This window comes from Kwoniella bestiolae, chromosome 1, assembly GCF_000512585.2.
Source record: "Kwoniella bestiolae CBS 10118 chromosome 1, complete sequence".
Lineage (NCBI taxonomy): Eukaryota > Fungi > Basidiomycota > Tremellomycetes > Tremellales > Cryptococcaceae > Kwoniella > Kwoniella bestiolae.
In genome coordinates, this window is record NC_089241.1 from 5,101,912 (window position 1) to 5,112,824 (window position 10,913).

Consider the following 10,913-nt stretch of genomic DNA (forward strand, 5'->3'; position numbering starts at 1 on the left):
GATGTGGGCATTACAGTCTTATATATCTGTCACTGAGAAGGACGAAGGCCATGCATATCAGAAGGCCTCGCTCTACTGGTAACACTGGTATGTTGTATAAGCGCGTATGATCAACTGAACAAAGGATGTCAGATGAGATTTGAATGGACTCGCCGGTAAATCACATGACCGATCTGTGCGCTGATGCCACGTGTCGGTCCTTTGCTTCACCGGTCCGGTAAGATCACATTCCACAACGACGTGTTTGTCGTCCCAATATTCTGTCTACAACATGGAAATACATCATAATATCACTTCGTCAAGGCAGCAAAAGAACTCTGATTAGATATAGCAGAAGATGAGCGAGCTTCCTTTCCCCGTATTGCCCAAGACAGATCAAGGTAAGAGGATATGTCAGGTCATAAGGGTGAAACCAGAGCGATTGGACGAGTATAAAAAGGTATGTATCTCATGTTCACAACGCTGACTATTTGAAGACGACGAGCTGAACAGGATTGTCGTACATGTCTTAGGTCCACGCAGCGGTATGGCCAGAAGTATTAGGTGCTTTGAGGAAAGCTCATGTTGTTGGTGAGTCTGACTATCCTGTGTTCATCGTTCACGCTCGAAAGTGGGTTATCAGATGAGAAGACAAAGCTAACATGTTGTATACTCGACCTAGACTACTCAATCCACTTCTTCGAGCCCCATAATCTCCTGATCGCACATATGAGGTACATCGGTAACGACTTTGATAACGACATGAAAGGAATAGCAGAGAACGAAGCTACCAAGCGATGGTGGAAGGTGGGTACTCGGCTCTCGCTGACCTCAAAGCGTCGTAGTACGAGAGGCTGACAATTACTTGTTTCTATATAAGCTCACCGACGGTATGCAAGAGAGTTTCGTGCCCGGCGCTACGGGCTCGGAGAGCGGACCGGGATGGTGGACATCTGCTGAGGAGGTATTCAGAATGGAAGGTTGAGGATGTGTATCCGACAATGGCACACCATCCTCTGATGTCGCGATGAAAGGGATTGTTTGCATGGTCAATCAAAACAATCCGAAAAAGGAACGAAAGAAGGGATATCGGGCCAAAACATATTTATGGGTCATGACATATCTACTGATTGGGCGTGACTGCCTTAGCTTGACCTGTGAGAGCAACACGACTCTTTTGGGAAGTTGCCCTCCTCCCCGGAGGAACGAACGGTATCTCCAACCCGATAAGCTTACAAGCCAATAAGTATACCCATCCGGAACGTTGATCCCTCCCTTCCCACAGGTAACTCCCAACTTTATCTACAGTTTCATTGATCGTCGATTACCCTGTGTCGATCATTGTCTCAGCCATCAGATCGCTGACGTGGCAAGTCCTGTCAATTTACCATATTCGCTCTTCGACGTCGTATCTTCTGGGTAGGCATTTGTTTGTTTTGCGAAGCAGCGGAAAGAGAAACAAGGTTATCTTCCTTTCTTTGGGGAAAGATACGATACAGTACACCTCCTTTCAACTTCCGGTCGGCGTCTATTTACTGTTCAAGGATGCTATCGTAAGTTTATGATATCCAAGGAATGTGCGTGTTTGGTCACTCGTTCGTAAAAAGAATATTCTGCGAAAAGCCACTGTCCCTACCGAAGAAAAACATTTCGTTTCTGTTTTCTGTTTGCGTCAAAAGGTCGCAGAACCGTCGATCACAAAGATCTTGGCATCTACAGCAATACGGGATAAACATGGGTTGATGGATCGTTCGATCGCGGGGACTATCATGTAGATCGTCGTGGTCAAACACATACCTCGAATGGAATGGTACATAGGATGATAACGTAAGAAATCCCTTACCGACCGGAATAGGAAAATATCAGATGACCTGTGTGCCTGTAGCTAGTGTACGTACTGTACCTGCACCAGGAATGTTAACTTTTGTATAGAATCGTCTGCTCTACTGATGGTCACATCATACTAAAGCAGAGTAGACCAAGACGGCCGGCGGCCATACAGTCAAGCAGTCACCGCTAGCTGTGTACCATAATCCATGAATGCATCCCATTCGGTCGAGATTGACAGACGAGTGGAGCTCTGACAGAGCTAACACGACAACCACTATTGTATTCGTATGCCAGTGCACGCGCGGGCTGAGATCATCAGGTACAGCCGAAGATCGGAATGAGCACTGACATCCTTCCTTTTCCTGTTAGAACCAGATATTAGAGGAATGACAAGCGAGGATCACCTCGTCTATGGCTTGCTGGAGGCTTATTCGGAGATCGTCAATCTTTACTCCTGGTCCGAATAGTACTGTACAGTATCTTTCGGTGGGCATTCGGTGGTTGGCCACCATCCTCTGCGTGGCTAACGAGCTAGCAGATCCCTAAGGTAAGAACGAATGCAGGGAACAAAAAGGAAAAACGATCGTCGGAAAGGATTTATCCGTTTGTCACCAAAGGGACGCACCGGAGCAGAGAGTCAGAAAAATAAAGTTCCCATTTCTTGGTTTTTGGACGTGAGAGGAAACGAAAACAAAGAAATAAACTTACCGTGCCGTTTGTGCGCTTTACGTGATGTGATGGTTTTGCAAACGCAGTTCTTTGTATTCAAACTTGGGGGAGTGCAGTGTTCATGCTCATAGCACCATTGTAGTAGTTCACGCCAAGGCGTTTGAATGACCCTTTTGAAAGTCCCTCGCTTCTGCTGTTGTACAGTAGGATTCCTTGGTAAGCCAGCCGTTTCGTTTCGTTTTGTACTGTACTGTACTGCAGCTACACTCTCGCTGCAGTGATTGTTGATCCACATAAGCTTAGCTTAGACACGGGCCGTGGAAATAACCAAACCAATACCATCGACCATCGAGGTGTTTGGTAGATACAACACTTTCTCTTTCTCCCATCTCGAATTCCAGTACTACCACATTCAATCGTTGATTCATCATATTCACTCCCTCACTATACGACTTTGAAGCCAACCGAACTCATTCATTTCGGACCAGAAGAAGAAGAAGGACGGGATCAATCGCCCAGAAGTTGAGCTAGAGATTCAAGCGGGGCTGGTGTACACATGGACTAGTCGATAGATTCCAAAGGAAAAAGGAAAACAAGATCACCTGGAACCTTTGGTCCATTCAATAACCCATCTATCTATCAACTTCATTTCGTCTGACCCAACGTAGAAGCGATTGATTCAGTGGACCAGATTACAGCAATCGGTATTACTATCGCCTGGCATCACTCGTTCACCGTCTCGTTTCATTAGCATCGATCGATAGGAGCGTACACAGCGTTAGTCTAGTAGGATAGATAGAGGAAGTGGAACGCCACCAAGCCTTCTTCAGAGGAACATACGGAAAACCACCATCACCTCAGCTTGGGACAGGAGGAACATACCCCACCAAATCATGCTTCTCAGTGTTATGGCTATCGTCCCCTTGGCATCACAGTAACTACAACAGAACATCATCGTCGAGGATTGCGATTTGTAGTCTACATTAGGAGAAGCGAGAAGATAGGAGAGACAGAACCATAGCAGAGGGATAGATCGATTAATCAAACAATAAAAACAATCCATTCCTCCTCTTCTCGTGTTTCTCAAGCTCCTTACAACCACACGAACCGGAACAACACGGCATCGTTTTCATCAGACCCTCCGGCAGATCGCCCTCCCTTCTCACCACCATCATCAGAATCTCCATTGGGGCAAGTTCTCACCTCGAAATGACATTCACCACCACCCAGATAAACGCTACGGGCGCATCGATCATTTCCGGATTAACCCTGTTGGCCGCCTCCTATCTGCTCGTATCGCTGATCAAGCAGGGCAGAGGCAAATTGAGAGTCAGACTCTTGATTGGTATGGTAGTCAGTGATATTATCCTTGGGTGAGTGTCTCTGCTTTTTTTTCCCGCCCGCGCCCATTCCTTATTATGAAAATCATGTTTAACGATGTTCTGATGATTATAGCTTGGTCGCTTTACCACCGGAAATCATGTTTTTGGCTGGGAAATCGCCGCGATCAGGATCTCCATCATGTGTGAGTACGACGTTCTTGAGTGTACCTCGTTCACCTGTACAAATCGCTGATATACCACCTGAAACCCAGGACGCTCTTGCTTTTCTTCTCACCTCCGTGTTGTTCAGTCAACATCTTTGGACATTGGCTATTGCCTTTGCCACCTATCTCCTTTTGGTGAGTGCACCAAGCCATCTCGAGGACTGGGTCCTGACGTTCTTTGAATTCGTATGAATTTCAGACACATCCTCTATCAAGCCTCACCAGTGCTTTTGAGAGATACTCGTGGGCCGTCGCTCCGTTGATATGGACGATATCGATCGCTCATTCGGCTAGTAAGTTGACTCACGGAACCTATCTTTGGTGTCTGCCTTGTCTGTCAATATCGCTGACGGTCTCGTTCAGTATGGCATGGGACAGTCGGATGGGTCAACACTGGCAGTCTGTGTTATTACGGTACGATGGAGAGGGGGCTTGATCGAGATTTGATTCAATTCATCCCTCGAGCCATCGTGTTCGTCGTCATCATCGTGTTATATTCACGATTGTTCAGATTCCTCAGGCGACCAGATACCATCCAGCTTTCCACGCAGTTCATGGCTGGCACCCAGCCCGATATGTCCGCTACGCACGGCGAAAATCAGAATTCCCCCGGAGGACAGGTGAACGGCAATGGAGAGAGAAATGGGAGCGGTAGCGGTACCGGGTCCAAGCTGTTTAGACCAATCATGAAACTTGGTAGAGGTTCGAGCACGAAGGATCCCGTCAACCCCGACGCACCGTGGGAAGCACTGGAATTCGTTACTGTCGGTGGAGCATACGGAGGAAGGTTGACCAACAACACGCCGATACATACGAGTACGATCGAGTTCACACCGACCGTACCCTCAGGTATACTGTTGGCTTCCAGACCTGTATCTCCGGAGTTGATCTCGCCAGGCCACGAGATCAAAGATCCCTTCGTGTCTGCTCCCAACACGGCCAATCCAAGTAGATACCCCTCGACTTCCTCCGAAGCATCAGGTCCAAGTTCCAGTTCCAAGAAATCAGATACCTACACTGTCGTCACTCCTGAACTGAACTATCAACCCGACCCACCTGGTTCGATCGACAGTACGACCAAACTTGTCACTCCAGACACGCTCAGTCAGATACCAACGATTCAGCGCCATCATGTCCTCTCGCCAGTGTTGTCGCAGGGATCAAAAGCAGATCTGGATCTGGATCTCACAGACGATAATTTGGGCGTCTACAATGAGGCAAACACGACGTTGCCGAACGGGAGGAGGAGGTCCTCGTTGGTGGAATTTGACGATGGGGCGGCATCGGATGGAGAAGACAGAAGACCCAGTGGTCAGACGCTGAAAGAGTTCTTCCAAGAGTACCAGGTGGATGATCCGAATAGCACTAATTTGGACAACGGGGTTAAAAGGGGATCGGCTTCTGGGTCGAGAGGGGGTCCTCCACAAATCTCAGCTTCGGCATATTTCAACAGACAAGCCAGTTTGTTGATGCTTTATTTCCCTCTTGCTGTGAGTGCATCGTTCGTTAATGAGACTTGAGACGTTGCTGATATACTGGAGGGCGCGAATAGTACATGCTGGTGTTCTCAGTATCGCTTGTTAGATTAGTATATGATATGGTTCACGGTCAACCAACACCAGTATTAAGTATAATGTCATCTTGGTTGGTCTTGTCCGTGGGGTTGATAGATGGTGCGGTATATGTGAGTTTAACTCTCCTCCTTCTTTGACAGAAGAAGCAACACAGGACTGATCAAAACTTGGTTGTGATTGTAGGGCATAGCAGAATTAATGGTAAAAGCGAAAGTGCGGCGCAAGATGCCTGAACACATGCATTCGTAGTGGGGACATGTTATAATATATAATAGAAATATCAGATTAGTAGACGTGTCGATTCGTATCGCATACATCTAGATTCATGCATTTATAATGTACAATGTAACATGTCATATTTTTATCGTCCTGTGTCTTCTCCGATATGTTTCGTTCAGACCAACCAATCCTTGATATCTTTATGTGCCAGCGCACCATCCCAACCACCCTGAGCGCTCTTCTCGCCATTTGAGGTTGTCTTGTACAGCTCCTTGAACGACTCTACATATTCTCCTTCGAGAGGCACAGGCCAAGCATGAGCGGCAAGGTATGGCATGTCTACATTGACAATATGGCATATGGGTTAGTAATGATATCTCATCGTTTGTTCACAGAGGGGACTCACCGCCTGTCCTTGGAGTTTGATCGGGTAAGAACCATTCAACCTTCTTCCAAGCTGCTATCCTATCTACTTCGACCCTCAACAAGGTCACTGCTGGATCTTCCTTGAAGAACAGGTTCAACGTAGAGGGTATCAGCTCGGCAGTCGAGAAGTGGATGTATCGGTCGTTTAGGTCGAGCTCGGTGAGGAACTGGTGGGATGAAGGTATGGGCACGGGGAAGGTAAACCTATCATGTTGAATAAAACGAGTTATTAGCGAGTAGGACGAGAGAGGCGGGGGGGAGAACTTGCCTCGTATCGACCGATGAATGAGGGAAAATCTTGTATATGTATTTAGGTACTTGTGACATTGTGGTTGCGCTGGGCTTGACTTTGTTGAGGATGTTACTGAGCATTGATCATGTATATGTATGCGTTAAGGATGAGAAAGATGAGGAAGTGAAGGGGGGGACAAGGGGAGCAGTCTGATGGATGATTCGTCATAGCTATCTACGCTGAGTTTGTAGCACGCGTGATGTTGTGTGTATAGGCCGGATGAGCGGATGGAGCAAAGTGAGATGGATGAGCGTATTCAATTTTGATCAATCATCCAATCCCGACCACGCCCCTTTCTCTGCTCCTTGTCTTATTGCCATCACGCGCAGTACCAAGTTTATATATCACTCTCATCATATTTCCATCACGTCAGCTCAAAGATGGTATCAAACAAACACGACTTTACAGATTCAGAGCCCGAGATAGAAGGTGATGGCGAATCAATCATAGAAGCAGGTCCATCAGACCCGCGCAAACGTCAGCTCAGCGAGGGTCCCGCAGAATCATCAAACGCAGGTGGATACAGTAGAGGAGGGAGCGAAGACTTTGATCAATTGTTGGGAGACGATGACGAGGAGGGGCAAGTAGATGCTAAACCTGTTCCACCACCTAAAAAAGCCAAGAAGGCAGGGAAAGAAGGGAATCCACTCAAGATCACTGTGAGTCAGATCTCTGTGATATCAAAGTACCTAGTACACACAATCAATATCTTCTTTCCAGTAAGAGGCTGTGCTGACGAGACGATATACAATGATAGCTTCGACCAGGTATAAATAATCTCATAAACTCCTCTTCAGATTCTAAACCCCCTTCCAAACCCAAAGCAACCAGACATTCAGATCGATCATCCCTATCCCCCCCACCACCTATCACACTGAAATTCGGACTGAAATCAGCCATGGCAGAGAAGGCTTCCTACTCATCATCCGAGGATGACGACCCATTACCCATCCCACCTCCAAACCCACCAAGCAAGAAGAAGAAGTCATCAACCCCTTCGTCAACTAGCAAATCATCTGCGAAGAACAAAGCATCCAGTGTGACTGCCGCAGGGGGTACTCCGACGGGCCCTTCGGCACATAAGAAGAGTTACGATTGGCTGGCCCCCTCTGTCGCGGGTGCAAGTCATCGTGGACCACCTGAGCGAGAGAAGGAAAAGGAGAGGGAGAGGCAAGGTTCGAATGGAAAGATTACAGGATGGTCACCTGCAGATGAGGCTATAGGTGGATTATTAGATGATTCGCCAGATACGGCGGCTGAGAAAAAACTCAAGAAAAGTCATAAGAAGAGATCTGCAGATGCTCCTCCCGGACCAGGTAAGGCTTGGAGAAAAGGTGTAAAGAAGTGAGCAATCGTCCCCCACGAACGTATAGAGCTTCAACTGATTGATCTGCTGTCCTTCTTTCACCTCTTCCTATCCCAACCCATCACCCCATTTATCATCCGCGTCACCGTCCTCATCTCACTACTCCCTCTTCACAACAGATCCATGGCAAATTCAGTCAAAGCAGAAGACGGCCTATCAACCCCAGGTGGATCACCTCTCGTTCACGCAGCTACGCCAATTAGTCGAGAGGTATCTCCAGAACCGATCGGTGAGTGACTACTTCCTGAGCATATTTCTACTGCCCGGCTGACTCGCCATGTCTCACACATCCTATAGAATTACCTCCACGAATGACAGTCGAACGTCCAATGGTTCCACCCATTGCCCCAACGCCAAGAGCGCCCTCACCCCCATTCGTCCTCGCAGACGCTAAGGAGCTCGGATTCCCGGTATTTCCCAACCCCATACATGCTCCTAAGATACCATTAGGTGCTTTCCCAAAGGTGAGTGAGATCATTTTGCAGAACGGAGCCACACTATTTCACCAGGCAGATCACCCCTGCTAAGTCAGTGGTACTGTTCAGGTTACACAATATTTCGCTCCTCTCAATGGAGGCGATGTGGGGCCATTCCCCCGTAAAGAGCCTGTGAGGAGCTGGACGCAAGGCGAGAAAGTGATAGTGGGCATAGGAGGTGGTCAATTGAAGATCAAATCATGGGCTATGGGTGGGTACCACGACCATTTATACCTCATTACCCCTTCTGAACAGATTTACTTCACTTCCAACAAGACATTTCGCTCCAATCTGAAATCATAGCTGAGATCTTTCCTAAACATGTAGGCCCCCCATCCGAACTATCCCGTCTGGTCCAAGCAGATAAAGAAGCGAAAGAGCTCGCCCGACTAGCCAAGATCAAATCCAACAATACCACCGCCAACACCCCTACCCCGAATCAAGGTGCCACCACCCCAACAGTCGAAGAAAGACCAGGGCTGAATACCGTCAATTCATTCGATGCATCTACATCTATCAACGTTACTCCGGTCTTAGCTCCGACCGACCCCGCCAAAGAAGGAGAGAAAGAGAAAGGGGAGAAGGAAGAAACGATGTCTGAAATTGCAGATTTGGATGAACTTCAATTACAATCTGGGCAAAATACTCCTCCCATCCCTGTCCCCGTTCCTGTGACTCAGACAACGCCAACACCAAAGACCAAAGTGAAGAATCCCGGAGGGGGAGGGGGAACTAAGAGTAAAAAAGGTGCGGCGCCTAGGAAAAGTAATTTGAGGCAGGAGATCTTACCGCTGAGTGGAGAGGGCGAAGCGGAGGGGAATGATGAGTTGGCGATTACTGCGGGGGAGAATGAGAATTAGTAGTTCTTACCTGATTGATCGGATTTATCATTTCTTCTTGGTATTTTGGGTGATACATCCATCGCAACAGCTTGGTTCCTCCTTCCTCACTCGTATTTTCTTGTCAGATGTATTCTTATGATCTCATGTATTGTTCTTGTGCTATACGAAGAAAGACCAAATTTCATAACAGCGTCGTCATTATGCATTTCATGGTATGGTACAAACAAACATTGATAGAGCTCAGGAAGAGACATTATACACAACTGAACCCAACATAAACAAAGAAAAGTCAAGCGAAGAATAATGCAGAATCAAAGCACATGGATCCCCTCGGAGAACTACCCCCGCCGAGCAATAGCAACTATCAAATCCCTATTCCAACCTATCCTAAACTCCGCCAACCTCTTAAGCTCTCTCCAATGTTCGTGCCCTTCTATTTCTGTAGTGCCTTGTTGATAAATCACAAAGTCTGCTTCGGAAAGCAACGACCTAAGTAAGGAACCAAGTAATAAACAGATTATACAAGCTATCATCAATCCAGGGAGGGAAACCACCGGTTGGAAGATCTTCTTATCAATTATCATCGTACTACTTGACGCGTTGTTCTCCTCCCGCGACGGTGTATTGGAAGGTCTTTTTGGGTCTGAACCTGAGGATGGAATAGTAGGGACACTTGGCGGATCAGGTAACTTCGCCAAAGTGCTTTTAACGGGTGAGTGTTCAGCGGTAGCTGGCGCAGAATTGCTGAATCTAGGTAAACGTGAGTACCTCCAAAAGTTGTAAGAGTATCTTGAAGTTGATTCGGGGAGAGTAGAAGTAGAAGAAGAGGGTTCGATGGTTTGCGGTGCCTATATCACACCCAATCGCATCAGCCCATCACTTCAATTTAGACAAGCGAATGAACTCACCTTCACTTCCAAAGTAGAAGAAGGCTCTTCCTCCCTCGGAGTGACCGTTCCCTGCCTACTATCCCCATTACCCTCCCCATCGACAATATCCACTTTCTTCACCTCATCTTTCAGATATTCCCTAGCTACTGCCAGTGGCTTTTCCAGACTTATGCTTTTCTGAGTCGAGCGATTGACCAGTTGAGGCAAATTCTGTTTATTACTACTATCCCTCAAACCAAAATGCTTCGACCGTTTCTCATCCTCAACTACTACTTCGTTCAATCCATACATGTATCCCTTCCTACCCTCATCTTTATACGGTTTAAGCGTGAGCTGAACCACAGCGCCGTCGTTTATAAGATCCAAAAGCCATCGGGGTCGGGGCGTAGGAGCGGCTGTACCTCCCAGAGGATCCGATATGGGCGCATCATACCCTGTTGTAGGTAATGTGACCCTCAACAGATGTCTGGATTGAGATGTCGGGTCCAACGATGCAGATTGAAGTACGGAGGGAGCAAGGGAAATCACAGAGAGTTTGAAAGGTAAATTCAAGTTTTCGGAAGGCAGGTCAAACGGCAAGATCGATACTTCACTTGAAGGATTGTGGAGTGCCACAGGTAATGATACGGCTTTAAGGTCGATCTCACAACCTTGTTTAGTGGGAGAACTACCCAATTCGACTTCCAGTACCAATAGATCTTTCCTGCCTTTTCGTATTTCCTCAGCCAAGTCAATCACAGTCGATCGACCTGTATTGAATGACGAGCGAGAATCGTTATGTTTTAACGGGGGGGAGAGTGTACC

At 47.3% G+C, this 10,913-nt stretch overlaps 4 protein-coding genes across 4 annotated transcripts; 3 read left to right on the forward strand and 1 right to left on the reverse strand.

Moving 5' to 3' along the window:
• Positions 1–337: 337 nt before the first annotated feature.
• Positions 338–964, forward strand: I302_101929 (uncharacterized protein; the record flags this gene model as incomplete). Its single annotated transcript, XM_019187309.1, has 4 exons — positions 338–439; positions 513–570; positions 662–786; positions 860–964. 4 exons carry the CDS (start codon positions 338–340, stop codon positions 962–964), a joined length of 390 nt encoding a protein of 129 aa, XP_019050187.1.
• Positions 965–3,687: 2,723 nt separating this feature from the next.
• I302_101930 (uncharacterized protein) lies at positions 3,688–5,847 on the forward strand (the record flags this gene model as incomplete). The annotated part of the gene is made up of 7 exons (XM_065869388.1): positions 3,688–3,851; positions 3,934–4,003; positions 4,073–4,159; positions 4,224–4,317; positions 4,388–5,514; positions 5,577–5,708; positions 5,782–5,847. 7 exons carry the CDS (start codon positions 3,688–3,690, stop codon positions 5,845–5,847), a joined length of 1,740 nt encoding a protein of 579 aa, XP_065725460.1.
• Positions 5,848–5,992: 145 nt separating this feature from the next.
• I302_101931 (uncharacterized protein) lies at positions 5,993–6,570 on the reverse strand (the record flags this gene model as incomplete). The annotated part of the gene is made up of 3 exons (XM_065869389.1): positions 5,993–6,156; positions 6,224–6,447; positions 6,512–6,570. 3 exons carry the CDS (start codon positions 6,568–6,570, stop codon positions 5,993–5,995), a joined length of 447 nt encoding a protein of 148 aa, XP_065725461.1.
• Positions 6,571–6,915: 345 nt separating this feature from the next.
• Positions 6,916–9,237, forward strand: I302_101932 (uncharacterized protein; the record flags this gene model as incomplete). Its single annotated transcript, XM_019187312.1, has 6 exons — positions 6,916–7,194; positions 7,293–7,879; positions 8,021–8,130; positions 8,199–8,365; positions 8,447–8,588; positions 8,705–9,237. The coding sequence occupies 6 exons, from the start codon at positions 6,916–6,918 to the stop codon at positions 9,235–9,237; spliced, it is 1,818 nt and encodes a 605-aa protein (XP_019050190.1).
• Positions 9,238–10,913: the final 1,676 nt, after the last annotated feature.